At 42.7% G+C, this 15770-nt stretch overlaps 1 protein-coding gene across 4 annotated transcripts in view; it reads left to right on the top strand.

Annotated features, from left to right (window-relative positions):
* The window catches only part of LOC110488015 (cytoplasmic dynein 1 intermediate chain 1), a 109823-nt gene that overhangs the window by 10639 nt on the left and 83414 nt on the right, over positions 1 to 15770 (top strand). For all 4 annotated transcript variants that reach the window (XM_090227651.1, XM_090227652.1, XM_090227650.1 and 1 more), the window contains exons 6-7: positions 1517 to 1576; positions 2021 to 2142. In XM_090227651.1, coding sequence (XP_090083777.1) covers positions 1517 to 1576; positions 2021 to 2142 — 182 coding nt within the window. The remainder of the gene's footprint in view (positions 1 to 1516; positions 1577 to 2020; positions 2143 to 15770) is intronic.

The following is a 15770-nucleotide window of genomic DNA, read 5'->3' as shown; positions in this document are numbered from 1 at the left end:
ACAAATGATAGTCCCACTAAGCGCAAACCAGATGGTATGGCGTATCGCTGCATAATGCTGTGGTAGCCATGCCATTCTAAATAAATCTCAGACAGTGTCACCAGCAAAGCATCCCCCACACCATCACACCTCCTCCTCCATGCTTCACGGTGGGAACCACACATGCAGAGATCATCCGTTCACCTACTCGAGACACGGCGTATGGAACCAAAAAATCTCACATTTGGACTCATCAGATCAAAGGACAGATTTCCACCGGTCTAATGTCCATTGCTCGTGTTTCTTGGCCCAAGCAAGTCTCTTCTTCTTAGTGGTCTCCTTTAGTAGTGTTTTCTTTGCAGCAATTCGACCATGAAGGCCTGATTCACACAGTCTCCTCTGAACAGTTCATGTTGAGATGTGTCTGTCACTTGAACTCTGTGGAGCATTTATTTGCGCTGCAATTTCTGAGACTGGTAACTCTAATGAACTTATCCTCTGCAGCAGAGGTAACTCTGGGTCTTCCTTTCCTGTGGTGGTCCTCATGAGAGCCAGTTTCATCATAGTGCTTGATGGTTTTTGTGACTGCACTTGAAGAAACTTTCAAAGTTCTTGAAATGTTCCGTATTGACCGACCTTCATGTCTTAAAGTAATGATGAACTGTCGTTTCTCTTTGCTTATTTGAGCTGTTCTTGCCATAATATGAACTTGGTCTGTTATTATTCTACAATGTAGAAAATAGTAAAGTAAAGAACAACCCTGGAATGAGTAGGTGTGTCCAAACTTCTGACTGGAAGTGAATATGAAAGACGGAAATACAACATATCTGCTTGTAAAGCTTCTGCACTGTTGCATTATGTTGCATTATGTTGCATTATGTTGCATTATGTTGCATTTTGCCCAACATAAGATATATCATTTTATATTTGTCCAACCATTTGGATTTTGAAGAACAGATAAATCATATTTATATTATTCTATACATAGTTATTAAACCATTTTCATATTACCATGACATTTTGTACAAATATTGTACATTGTCCCACCATAATTTCATATTCATCAAATAGATATTCTGATATTTGACCAAGAATCTATAACAGGGAGATAGATAGAATCATGTTAAAACCTAAACATTTTCCCCATTGAATTACCCAACTGTCATGTCCCTAATAAGTGATTATGTTTGTCCTGTATGTCTCAGTGCCCTTGCATGTGTATTTCTGTCTAATGTTATTCTGTTAGACATGTGTGTGCATGCGTGTGCATGTGTGTGCGAAGGTGTGGTTAGTTTCAATTCTGTTCCAATTCAGTCAATCAAGGAATCAATTTAAATTCCAAATCAAGAATGGAAAAACCCTCATTGAAAAGAGGATTTTGAATCTCAAGTAATCTCCTGATTCAACCGAATTGAATTGAACTGAAATGTACTCCAACCCAGCTCAGTATGTGTTTATCTGTGGGTTACTGCTGTGGCTCACCTAACCTGGCATGTGTTTTCCCTCCCTCTATTGCGCCCCCTGCTGCCCACCCGAGGACCCTGCAGTGGGACACTGACCCCTCTGTTCTGCAGCTGCAGGATGACTCTGAGCTAGGGTACATACCGGTTCCTCTCCTCTATTTCCTTCACTTTTTCCTTCTCTCTATCCGTACTCCTCTTGGGGAGGTGTGTGGTTCAATCAGAGAAGGGCTGTCTGAACACCAGGGGTGTATTCAGAGATGTGAAACAAGCAGATAGAAATACCATGAATAGAGCTGACTTGAGTCCTTACTCATGTCAAATTGGCATGGCTGTTCTACGCAATATATTTCTATCTGAATGTTCCACAACATTATTCCCTACTGAATTAAGCCCTGATGTACTGCAGGTGCGAAGGACTGAATCACCATATTAAATGTCTCAGTGTTTTATGCATGAATGTACCAGTGTGTGTGTGTACCAGTGTGTGTGTTGGTCAGCAGTGCTGAAGTGTGTAGCATGATGTACTACAGTACCCATAGTGCTCTGTGACCCACTACTTCCTGTCTCACTCCATCCAGGCGCAGGATGCATAGACTGGGGGCGTCTAAGATCACACAGGTGGACTTCCTACCCAGAGAGGTGGTGTCGTATTGCAAAGAGACTCAGACGCCCATCACTGGCACTACCCATCTGTCTGAGGGTGAGTGTGTAAGGTGTGCATGCGTGCGTGTGTATGTGTGTGAGTATTTTATAATCGACATAACACAGCACTATCGTTCTCTCGATTGCTCCCTCTTTACAGTATATCCTCTAAAAAAAACTATGAAAACAACCCTTTTCATATTTTTTTATGATTACATTAAAACCATGTGAAAACACATTGATCTGATTGCCATTACTGTCAGATGGGCTGTAGGCCTTACTGCCTGGCTTGATCCACAGTCTGTAAACCTGTAGTGATTTATATCCATTTGACCGACACAGCCCTTCATTTGCTGAGAGAGGGAAGGAGAAGAAAATGAGAAAAAGCCGAGAGTGAATGAAAGACAAGGAGAGAGAGAGCAGGAGGAGGCTTTTTTTTAAAGAGATGCCTGCCTGCTTGTCTTTACTCTGGCTGCCTGGAATCAGAGAGAACAGACACTGCATTGACTCCCAGCTCTAAGTAGAGGCAGAGTGACTGTCTGGGGGTAATACAAGATGGCTGCCGCTGTCAGAGGAGAGGAGCATCACCTGGAATGGTGGCTGTATCTGTCTCTCTCTGTGTCTCTGTCTCGTCAGACTAACTTAGAACTGAGACACTACATTTGGATTCTGTTTCATCTGGATTTGCTTTGAAAGAAAATGTTGTGGAATATTTGATACATTTAATGTGAAATTGGTCAAGTTAATTTAATTATACTGAAGTATAATTAAATTGAAGTGTTAGCCTTTTACTGCGGTGGGCTAATTCAGGGCCACACAGAGTGATTATTGGTAGTCTTAAACAAATCTACTTTGAAAGAAATTATACACCTCACTCACATGGGTATGGACTTAAAAAAAAGAAGACACCTCTACCATGTCAGATATAGAGTTGAAATGTATTACATTTTGAGTTTGCATCCCAATATTACACTTTATATACATCACAGAAGACTGAAATATAACAAACCCGCTTGACATAGAAACACTGGATTTTCAGCCTTTTTTTTAACATAATGTTTATTAATTATGAAAAACATGAATAACATTCCACCCATGAGGCCAAAGAGGGAGCTTTTTGTCATTGACTGAAGGAATGGGCTACTTTGTTATCGATATCATTTTTCATCACTCTCATCATTCTATCATTTTCATCATTAATGTGGCTAGGGGATTCAGGAAATGATTGGCTTCCACATAATTCCACATTCACAACTAAAGAAGTTGGTTTAGCTAATGCTTTGTGACATGTTTCCCTTAGTGTGTTCCAGCCTCTACTTTAACATTATTATTAACATGTGCTGGGATATAATACTCAACCAAATCATATATATATATTATTTTTTTTATATATGGAGTCCACAGGAGGAGTCCAAAAAACAATATAAAATGCAGATGGTTGGAGAGAAACAGAGAGAAAGAAAGAAAGTGCCAGAGAGGAGTGAGAGAGAAAGTGACAGAGAGAAGGAGTGAGAGAGAAAGTGACAGAGTGAAGGAGAGAGGAGTGAGAGAGAAAGTGGGAGAGAGAAAGAGACAGTGAGAGAGAGATACTGTAGAAAGAGAGAGAGAGAAAGAGATACAGTAAGAGAAAGAGACCGAGTAAGAGAGAGAGAGAGAGAGAAAGTGGGAGAGAGAAAGAGACAGAGTGAGATAGAGATACTGTAGAAAGAGAGAAAGAGAGAGAGAGAGAGAAAGAGATTGAGAGAGAGCGCCAAACATATCCATATATGGACCAAGCCAATAACAATGCCAGCATAGTATTTGCATAACACTGTGTGGTAGCTAGCCATAATGTACAGCATCGATTCTATCCCACTTATTTGTTCTGTTCTGGTCCTCCTTACCATCAAGCATTTGGGTCTGTACAGAAATGACAGTTACTGTAAGTGTAGTATTGTCTCACAAAATGGAACCTCATGTCATTCCCTGCATGGAATCTGAGAGTGTTCTTTTTTCTCTCCTCCTTCCTCCCCCCCCCCTTCCTTCCTTCCTTTCCCCCTCTCCCACCATCTTCTCCTGGCTCCTTGATCCCTCTGTTGGCTCCAGCTGGTGACCATGTGATCTCAGACTTCCTGTCATTATAATTGATGTGTTTTTATTCTTTCCACTTCCTTGAAGCCTGATCAGAATTAAAATGGCTGTTTGGAATTTCCTGTCAAAGGCGGGTCATTTATTCAGCAAGTGCAACCACTGACAACCCCTTTGATTGGCCGTTGCCCGTAGCGATGCAAGCTCCATGCAGTTTGTTTTCTTCTCCTCTCTTCTCCAACCCCCCCTGACCCCCAACTCCCCACCTCTGGTCCAAGAACCGGTTTGAGAAAGGAGTAGGTGTGTGTGTTTATGTATACTGAACAAAAATATGAAGGCAACATGCAACAATTTCAAAGATTTTACTTAGTTACAGTTCATTTGAGGAAATTGAAACACTTGACTGAGAATACAGATAGGCAATGCATCTTTTGGTCACAGATACCTTATCATGGTGAAACATGTTGAATGTCGGCAGATTAATGGCATGACAATGGGCCTCAGGATCTCCTCATGGTATCTGTGCATAAAATGCAATTGTGTTTGTTGTCAGTACCATAACCCCACCGCCACCATGGGGCTCTCTGTTCACAGCACACGTGGCCTGTGGTTGTGAGGCCGGTTAGTTGCACTGCCAAATTCTCTAAAATGATATTGGAGGCGGCTTATGGTAGAGAAATTATAATTAAATCATCTGGCAACAGCTCTGGTGGACATTCCTGCAGTCAGCATGCCAACTGCATGCTCCCTCAAAACTTGAGACATTTGTGGCATTGTGTTGTGTGACAAAAATGCACCTTTTAGAGTGGCCTTTTATTGTCCCCAGCACATGGCGCACCTGTGTAACGATCATGCTGTTTAATCAACTTCTTGATATGCCACACCTGTCAGATGGCTGGATTATCTTGGCAAAGGAGAAATGCTTACTAACAGGGATGTAAACAAATTTGTGTGCAAAATGTGATCGAAATAAGCTTTTTGTGCGTATGGAACATTTCTGGGATCTTATATTTTAGCTCATGAAACATGGGAACAACACTTTACAGGTTGCATTTATATTTCTGTCCTGTGTGTGTGTGTGTGTGTGTGTGTGTGCGTGTCCGTGCGTGCGTGCGTGCGTGCGAGCTAGCGTAGGTTGTCTGTGTGGAGGTGACCTCGGCCTTAGGAGACCCTGCAGGAGATGTGGGAGGGGTGATGATCTGAATCGGTTTCTCTGGCCACCTGCTACATAACATGCCTCCTGACTGTGTGTTTGTTCAGGCAAGCCAGGAGCTCCTCCCTCTGATTGGTGAACCTTAACAGACGCAGCACATGTTTGCTGCGTTCTCTGTGGTTAGAACCAGGGTCAGACAGATGCTGCTGGCTCTTGGAACTGGGTTCTGATGTTCTAGATATGGCAGGGTGGACTACTGGAACGTTTTCAGAATTTGAAAATGATGACTTGACCCCTGGTGCCAAACAGTGGTCGTTCCGAACCATTGCACTGACAGATTAGGCAGGGCTGTCGTTAAGTGTTTTCAGAGCTAGCATACTGTAACGTCTCCCCAAGGAGAATTACAGTGTAAGGGTCCTCATGCTGGTGGGTAAAGTATGATCTGGTCTGGTGGTGCAGAAATTCATGGTTAAGATATTATGCATTTATGCAAAGATGTTTTGGCATATTTCCCTCCTTTTCTTGCCTCCCTCCCTCCCTCCCTCCCTCCCTCCCTCCCTCCCTCCATCTCCCTCCCCCACCCCTCTCTCTCTCTCTTTCTCTTTCTCTCTCTCTCTCTCTCTCTCTCTCTCTCTCTCTCTCTCTGCATCCATCTCCCTCTCTCTCTCTCTCCCTCTGTATTCTGCTCCCTCTCTCTCTCTCTCTCTCTTTCTCTCTCTCTCTCTCTCTTTCTTTCTCTCTCTCTCTCTCTCTCTCTCCATCCATCTCCCTCTCTCTTTCAATTCAATGTAAGTGCTTTATTGGCATAGGAAACATATGTTTACATTGCTAACGCAAGTGAAATAGATAATAAACAAAAGTGAAATAATCAACAAAAAGGAACAGTAAACATTACACTCACAAAAGTTCCAAAATAATAAAGACATTTCAAATGTCATATTATGTGCAAATAGTTCAAGTACAAAAGGGAAAATAAATAACCATAAACATGAGTTGTATTTACAATGGCGTTTGTTCTTCACTGGTTTCCCTTTTCTTGAGAAAGTATTCACCCCCTTGGCATTTTTCCTATATGTTGCCTTACAACCTGGAATTAAAATATATTTTTTGGGGGGTTCGTATCATTTGATTTACACAACATGCCTACCACTTTAAAAATGTTAAAATAAGACAAAAAACTGAAAACTTGAGCGTGCATAACTAGTCACCCCCCCCAAAGTCAATACTTTGTAGAGCCACCTTTTGCAGCAATTACAGCTGCTAGTCTCTTGGGATATATCTCTATAAGCTTGGCACATCTAGCCACTGGGATTTTTTCCCATTCTTCAATGCAAAACTGCTCCAACTCCTTCAAGTTGGATGGGTTCCGCTTGTGTACAGCAATCTTTAAGTCATACCACAGATTCTTAATTGGATTGAGGTCTGGGCTTTGACTAGGCCATTCCAAGATATTTAAATGTTTCCCCTTAAACCATTCAATTGTTCCTTTAGCAGTATGCTTAGGGTCATTGTCCTGCTGGAAAGGTGAACCTCCGTCCCTGTCTCAAATCTCTGGATGACTGAAACAGGTTTCCCTCAAGAATTTCCCTGTATTTAGTGCCATCCATCATTCGTTAAATTCTGACCAGTTTCCCAGTCCCTGCTGATGAAAAACATCAGCAGGGACTGGGATGGTGTTCTCGGGGTGATGAGAGGTGTTGGGTTTGCTCCAGAAATAGCATTATCCTTGAAGGCCAAAAAGCTAAATTTTGGTCTCATCTGACCAGAGTACCTTCTTCCATATGTTTGTGGAGTCTCCCACATGCCTTTTGGCGAACACCAAACGTGTTTGATTATTTTCTTCTTTAAGCAATGGATTTTTTCTGGCCACTCTTCCGTAAAGCCCAGCTCTGTGGAGTGTACGGCTTAAAGTGGTCCTATGGACAGATTCTCCAACCTCCGCTATGGAGCTTTGCAGCTCCTTCAGGGTTATCTTTGGTCTCTTTGTTGCCTCCCTGATTAATGCCCTCCTTGCCTGGTCCGTGAGTTTTGGTGGGCGGCCCGCACTCTCTTGGCAGGTTTATTGTGGTGGCAATTTTTTTATAATGGATTTAATGGTGCTCCGCAGGATGTTCAAAGTCTCTGATATTTTTTTATAACCCAACCCTGATCTGTACTTCTCCGCAACTTTGTCCCTGACCTGTTTGGAGAGCTCCTTGCTCTTCATGGTGCAGCTTGCTTGGTGTTGTTGCAGACTGGGGCCTTTCAGAACAGGTGTATACAGTTGAAGTCAGAAGTTTACATACACATTTAAACTCAGTTTTTCACAATTCCTGACATGTATCATAGTAAAAAAATCCCTGTCTTAGGTCAGTTAGGATCACCACTTTATTTTAAGAATGTGAAATGTCAGAATAATAGCAGAGAGAATTATATATTTCAGCTTTTATTTATTTCATCACATTCCCAGTGGGTCAGAAGTTTACATATACTCAATTAGTATTTGGTAGCATTGCCTTTAAATTGTTTAACTTGGGTCAAATGTTTCGGGTAGCCTTCCACAAGCTTCCCACAATAAGTTGTGTGAATTTTGGCCCATTCTTTTCGAGCTGCAACAAACACTTAAACTGGACAGTTTTATCTCAATCTCTTCATTCAAAGACTCAATCATTGACACTCTTACTGACTGTTGTGGCTGCTTTGTGTGATGTATTGTTGTCTTTACCTTCTTGCCCTTTGTGCTGTTGTCTGTGCCCAATAATGTTTGTACCATGTTTTGTGCTGCTAAAATGTTGTGTTGCTACCATGTTGTTGTTATGTTGTGTTGCTACCATGCTGTGTCGTCATGTGTTGCTGCCTTGCTATGTTGTTCTATTAGGTCTCTCTTTATGTAGTGTTGTGTCTCTCTTGTTGTGATGAGTGTTTTGTCCTATATTTATACTGTATTTATGTTTTATTTTTAATCCCAGGGCCCTGTCCCTGCAGGAGGCCTTTTGCCTTTTGGTAGGCCCTCATTGTAAATAATAATTTGTTATTAACTGACTTGCCTAGTTAAATAAAGGTTAAATAAAAATAAATAAATACAAATGATTGTGGCAACAGGTCACAAATATTGCCGCTGTGATGGCACATTGTGGTATTTCACCCAATAGATATGGAGTTTATCAAAATTGGGTTTGTTTTTTTATTATTTGTGGGTCTGTGTAATCTAAGGGAAATACGTGTCTCTAGTATGATCATACACAGGTTAGGAAGTGCAGCTCAGTTTGTGGGCAGTGTGCACATAGCCTGTCTTCTCGCTCTGTCTCTGTCTCTCTCTCCTCTCTCTCCATCTCTCTGCCCTCAGGGCCTTAGCAAGACCTTATGATCCCGGTCGGCAGGCCTAACAGTTCAGCCTAATTTCCCTGGGATAGTGTCTCTCTCCTCTGTTAAAACTGACATTTCTGCCAAAAAAGAGAGAGAAAGAGAGAGACAAGGAGAGTGAAAGAGAGGGAGAAACACAGCTGTCAATCTGCTGGAGGAATAAAGGGGGTAATTAGGCTGTTTAATTGGGGTGGTGGTGTGTCCTATCGACCAAGCTAATTCACTATGGAGTGTCCTGGGCTACCTCCCAAATGACACCCTATTCCCTACATAGTGCACTACTTTTGACCAGAGCCCGTTAGATTTGCTGCTGTACACTGTTGGGGTGCGTCAGGTTTAAATTATGCGATTGGCTCATGTTGGGGTTCCTACTGTGAGTGGTTGTCATGGTGACTGTAGTGTAACTGACCTTTTGACCTAGAGTTTTATTGTTATTAATGAGGCCTGGCTGCTGTGCTGCAGTGGATCAAATGGTTTCACCAATAAAACATTTGATAGTAGTCAGACCTCACTGGCCTGTCTAGACATCTTATTTATGTGTTTTTAATTTAAATTTCAATGTATTATTTTATACCATTTCATATGGAGGGGCACTAGTAACGACCCTGAATTGCAGAAGAGAGCAGAAAATATATCTTGTTCAATTTCTTTCTCTATTGGTAGAGCTGAAGGTCTGTGAAGTTATTGAATTGTCCAGCAATGTGGCAGCAAAGATGGTCTGAATTTAAACCATGAAGCATTTGTAAGGCCATGATGATATTCAAAATGGAGGAGGTCTGCGTGTGTGACAGGAACTGAAACTCTTGTCTCCTAATCACTTTAACTGTGGATGGATGACTCAGGGATTCTCACATAATTTGACAATGTCTGTTGAACTCTTGACCTCCCATATTTCCCAGAGCTCTTGTTCTGGGCGTCTGGTAGTAGTAGTAGTAGTAGTGTGTGTGACTCTTATTTAAGTTAATGCAATGAAGCTTTTCATTTCCGAAAGTGCTTTTTCCATAGTGACTGTGTGTGGTGTGAGCTTGGTGCAGATCCCTTGTCCCAGTGATTCCCATTGAGTGGTCAGAGGATCTGATTGTCCTTAGTGTGCATTGTGTCACAATCAGATCAAGGCCCAGTCATTGTAGCTTCATAAAGATGGCTCCAGGTCCTGATTGGCCTCATGATGTCTATGAAAGAGCAGGCTTGTGGTCTGTCTGTATGACTACAGAGTGTGTTGTGTTACTGTGTCAGTGGAATAGTCTGAAGTTGCAACTAACCACTGTTACAAGGTCTGATACCATTTCCTTCCACCAATAGTTAATAGTACTATTAAAGGTATGGTAATCTGATCCTAGATCTGTGGTAAAGGGCTATAAGTCTAGTGATGGGAGGGCTAAGGCGTATGTGGAGAAGTAATGCAGCAGGGCACATATTCACAAAGTGTCTCAGAGTGCTGCTCTCGGATCGGTTTTGCCTTTTAGATGATAATATTATAAGAACAGGCAAGATCTAATCCTATATCAGCCCTGCTGCTTTGAGACACAGGCCCAGATATCTGTCCCCGTCTCTCTGAGGTTAGTGCCCCTCTCTCTGACCCTGAGCCCAGCCAAACCAACACAATCAGGAAGTTAGCGTGGGAAGGCCAGAGCGTTGACACAGCACCCCATCCGCTATTTACCCTTTACTGATTTCCATCAGGGAGATAAGTATCACTTTTACAAGTATTAAAAAGGAACCCGTCAAGGCTGAATGGCTGTGTCTGTGCGTGTGTGTGCGTGTGCGTGCGTGCGCACGTGCGTGCGTATATACAGTATGTTTGTGTGCGTTTCCGATAGGGTTGGACCAGGATCCGTTTGGCATAGGCTCAGTAAGGGCCCAGTCCCGTCCAAACTCCTGGCATCGGTTTCGTTCAATGGAGCCATACAAGGCTAGCAATGAGTCGAAATGGAAAAGACAGAGAATGGGAGAGAGAGAGATGGAGTGGGACAGAGAGATGGAGTGGGAGAGAGAGAGAGAGAGAGAGAGAGAGAGCTGGACCAGTTGAGGGAGGAGTAGTTTGGTCCAGGGCTGCTGGGAGACTTGTTTGTAACAGTTATGATATTAGAGCAGTAATTGTGAGCACTGAGCCACATTTAAAATGTGCCTCAAGAAGTCCAGTTTATTTTCACTTGGTGTTACCACTCTGGCCTCAGATGGATTAGAAGATGACATGGTCAAGTGTGTGTATACATTGTAGAGGTTGACCGATTATGATTTTTCATCGCCGATACCGATTATTGGAGGACCAAAAAAAGCCGATACTGATTAATCTGCCGATTTGTATATATATTTGTAATAATGACAATTACAACAATACTGAATGAACACAAATTTGTACTTAATATTATACATCAAATAAAATACATTTAGTCTCAAATAAATAATGAAACATGTTCAATTTGGTTTAAATCATGCAAAAACAAAGTGTTGGAGAAGAACGTAAAAGTGCAATATGTGCCATGTAAAAAAGCTAACGTTTGAGTTCCATGCTCAGAACATGAGAACATATGAAAGCTGGTGGTTCCTTTTAACATGAGTCTTCAATATTCCCAGGTAGGAAGTTTTAGGTTGTAGTTATTATAGGACTATTTCTTTCTATACCATTTGTATTTCATATACCTTTGACTATTGGATGTTCTAATAGGTACTTTAGTATTGCCAGCCTAATCTCGGGAGTTGATAGGCTTGAAGTCATAAACAGCGCAATGCTTGAAGCACAACGAAGAGCTGCTGGCAAATGCAGGAAAGTGCTGTTTGAATGAATGCTTACGAGCCTGCTGCTGCCTACCACCGCTCAGTCAGACTGCTCTATCAAATCATAGACTTAGGTATAACATAACAAACACAGAAATAATAGCCTATAGGTCATTAATATGGTCAAATCCGGAAACTATCATTTTGAAAACAAAACGTTTATTATTTCAGTGAAATACGGAACCGTTCTGTATTTTATCTAACGGGTGGCATCCATTAGTCTAAATATTCCTGTTACATTGCACAACCTTCAATGTTATGTCATAATTACGTAAAATTCTGCCAAATTAATTATTGTTAGGAAGAAATGGTCTTCACACAGTTTGCAACGAGCCATGCGGCCCAAACTGCTGCATATACCCGGACTCTGCTTGCACAGAACGCAAGAGAAGTGACACAATTTCCCTAGTTAAAAGAAATTAATGTTAGCAGGCAATATTAACTAAATATTCAGGTTTAAAATGATATACTTGTGTATTGATTTAAAGAAAGGCATTGATGTTTATGGTTAGGTACACATTGGTGCAACGACAGGGCTTTTTTTGCGAATGCGCTTGTTAAATCACCTGTTTGGCGAAGTAGGCTCTGTTTTTGGGGTGGCAGGGTAGCCTAGTGGTTAGAGCGTTGGACTAGTAACCGAAAGGTTGCAAGTTCAAATCCCTGAGCTGATAAGGTACAAATCTGTTGTTCTGCCCCTGAGCAAGGCAGTTAACCCACTAGTCTATAATTGAAAATAATACTTTTTTCTTAACTGACTTGCCTAGTTAAATAAAGGTACAATTTTTTTTTTTAAATCAATAGTAAATTAACAGGCACCGCATCGATTATATGCAACACAGGATAAACTAGTAATATCATCAACCATGTGTAGTTAACTAGTGATTATGTTAAGATTGATCGTTTTTTATAAGATAAGTTTAATGCTAGCTAGAACCTTGTTGCATAACAGGTAGTCAGCCTGCCACGCAATCTCCTCGTGGAGTGCAAAGTAATCGGCCATAATCGGTGTCAAAAATGCTGATTACAGATTGTTATGAAAACTTGAAATCGGCCCTAATTAATCGGCCATTCTGATTAATCAGTCGACCTCTAGTACATAGTGTGTGTTTCTTTCTTTAGGCTTTCCTGAACCACTAGCTCCCGGGGACTGTATTGTGTGTTATTGTGTCTGTGTGTGTTTGGTTGTGTACATGTTTGACTGCGTGCATGCGAGCGTGTGTTCATGTGCTATGCGTGTGTGTGTATACTGTGTGTAGAAGGGAGTGATTCACTCACTGGTTGTTGTGTGTGTACTGTGTGTAGAAGTGAGTGATTCACTCACTGGTTGTTGTGTGTGTACTGTGTACTGTGTGTAGAAGGAAGTGATTCACTCACTGGTTGTTGTGTGTGTACTGTGTGTAGAAGGAAGTGATTCACTCACTGGTTGTTGTGTGTGTACTGTGTGTAGAAGGGAGTGATTCACTCGCTGGTTGTTGTGTGTGTACTGTGTGTAGAAGGGAGTGAGTCACTCGCTGGTTGTTGTGTGTGTACTGTGTACTGTGTGTAGAAGGGAGTGATTCACTCGCTGGTTGTTGTGTGTGTACTGTGTGTAGAAGGGAGTGAGTCACTCACTGGTTGTTGTGTGTGTACTGTGTACTGTGTGTAGAAGGGAGTGATTCACTCGCTGGTTGTTGTGTGTGTACTGTGTGTAGAATGGAGTGATTCACTCGCTGGTTGTTGTGTGTGTACTGTGTGTAGAAGTGAGTGATTCACTCGCTGGTTGTTGTGTGTGTACTGTGTACTGTGTGTAGAAGGGAGGGATTCACTCACTGGTTGTTGTGTGTGTACTGTGTATAGAAGGGAGTGATTCACTCGCTGGTTGTTGTGTGTGTACTGTGTGTAGAAGTGAGTGATTCACTCGCTGGTTGTTGTGTGTGTACTGTGTACTGTGTGTAGAAGGGAGGGATTCACTCACTGGTTGTTGTGTGTGTACTGTGTATAGAAGGGAGTGATTCACTCGCTGGTTGTTGTGTGTGTACTGTGTACTGTGTGTAGAAGGGAGTGATTCACTCGCTGGTTGTTGTGTGTGTACTGTGTGTAGAAGGGAGGGATTCACTCGCTGGTTGTTGTGTGTGTACTGTGTACTGTGTATAGAAGGGAGTGATTCACTCACTGGTTGTTGTGTGTGTACTGTGTACTGTGTGTAGAAGGGAGTGATTCACTCGCTGGTTGTTGTGTGTGTACTGTGTGTAGAAGGGAGTGATTCACTCGCTGGTTGTTGTGTGTGTACTGTGTGTAGAAGGGAGTGATTCACTCGCTGGTTGTTGTGTGTGTACTGTGTACTGTGTGTAGAAGGGAGTGATTCACTCACTGGTTGTTGTGTGTGTACTGTGTGTAGAAGGGAGTGATTCACTCGCTGGTTGTTGTGTGTGTACTGTGTACTGTGTGTAGAAGGGAGTGATTCACTCACTGGTTGTTGTGTGTGTACTGTGTGTAGAAGGGAGGGATTCACTCACTGGTTGTTGTGTGTGTACTGTGTGTAGAAGGGAGGGATTCACTCCCTGGTTGTTGTGTGTGTACTGTGTGTAGAAGGGAGGGATTCACTCGCTGGTTGTTGTGTGTGTACTGTGTGTAGAAGGGAGGGATTCACTCGCTGGTTGTTGTGTGTGTACTGTGTGTAGAAGGGAGGGATTCACTCGCTGGTTGTTGTGTGTGTACTGTGTACTGTGTGTAGAAGGGAGGGATTCACTCGCTGGTTGTTGTGTGTGTACTGTGTGTAGAAGTGAGTGATTCACTCGCTGGTTGTTGTGTGTGTACTGTGTACTGTGTGTAGAAGGGAGGGATTCACTCACTGGTTGTTGTGTGTGTACTGTGTATAGAAGGGAGTGATTCACTCGCTGGTTGTTGTGTGTGTACTATGTGTAGAAGGGAGTGATTCACTCGCTGGTTGTTGTGTGTGTACTGTGTACTGTGTGTAGAAGGGAGTGATTCACTCACTGGTTGTTGTTCTTCTACAGTTGTGCTTTTCACTTGTGTCGGCTGCTAACTGCAGGAAAAGCCAGTTCTAACTGCTAATGTGCTTTTCACTTGTGTCGGCTGCTAACTGCAGGAAAAGCCCGTTCTAACTGCTAATGTGCTTTTCACTTGTGTCGGCTGCTAACTGCAGGAAAAGCCCGTTCTAACTGCTAATGTGCTTTTCACTTGTGTCGGCTGCTAACTGCAGGAAAAGCCCGTTCTAACTGCTAATGTGCTTTTCACTTGTGTCGGCTGCTAACTGCAGGAAAAGCCCGTTCTAACTGCTAATGTGCTTTTCACTTGTGTCGGCTGCTAACTGCAGGAAAAGCCCGTTCTAACTGCTAATGTGCTTTTCACTTGTGTCGGCTGCTAACTGCAGGAAAAGCCCGTTCTAACTGCTAATGTGCTTTTCACTTGTGTCGGCTGCTAACTGCAGGAAAAGCCCGTTCTAACTGCTAATGTGCTTTTCACTTGTGTCGGCTGCTAACTGCAGGAAAAGCCCGTTCTAACTGCTAATGTGCTTTTCACTTGTGTCGGCTGCTAACTGCAGGAAAAGCCCGTTCTAACTGCTAATGTGCTTTTCACTTGTGTCGGCTGCTAACTGCAGGAAAAGCCCGTTCTAACTGCTAATGTGCTTTTCACTTGTGTCGGCTGCTAACTGCAGGAAAAGCCAGTTCTAACTGCTAATGTGCTTTTCACTTGTGTCGGCTGCTAACTGCAGGAAAAGCCCGTTCTAACTGCTAATGTGCTTTTCACTTGTGTCGGCTGCTAACTGCAGGAAAAGCCCGTTCTAACTGCTAATGTGCTTTTCACTTGTGTCGGCTGCTAACTGCAGGAAAAGCCCGTTCTAACTGCTAATGTGCTTTTCACTTGTGTCGGCTGCTAACTGCAGGAAAAGCCTGTTCTAACTGCTAATGTGCTTTTCACTTGTGTCGGCTGCTAACTGCAGGAAAAGCCCGTTCTAACTGCTAATGTGCTTTTCACTTGTGTCGGCTGCTAACTGCAGGAAAAGCCCGTTCTAACTGCTAATGTGCTTTTCACTTGTGTCGGCTGCTAACTGCAGGAAAAGCCCGTTCTAACTGCTAATGTGCTTTTCACTTGTGTCGGCTGCTAACTGCAGGAAAAGCCCGTTCTAACTGCTAATGTGCTTTTCACTTGTGTCGGCTGCTAACTGCAGGAAAAGCCCGTTCTAACTGCTAATGTGCTTTTCACTTGTGTCGGCTGCTAACTGCAGGAAAAGCCCGTTCTAACTGCTAATGTGCTTTTCACTTGTGTCGGCTGCTAACTGCAGGAAAAGCCCGTTCTAACTGCTAATGTGCTTTTCACTTGTGTCGGCTGCTAACTGCAGGAAA

Source organism: Oncorhynchus mykiss, chromosome 30, assembly GCF_057628025.1.
Source record: "Oncorhynchus mykiss isolate SJ-2025 chromosome 30, ASM5762802v1, whole genome shotgun sequence".
Taxonomy (NCBI): Eukaryota; Metazoa; Chordata; class Actinopteri; order Salmoniformes; family Salmonidae; genus Oncorhynchus; species Oncorhynchus mykiss.
Note: the sequence above shows the minus strand (reverse complement) of the source record. Positions and strands in the feature narration are given on the sequence as shown.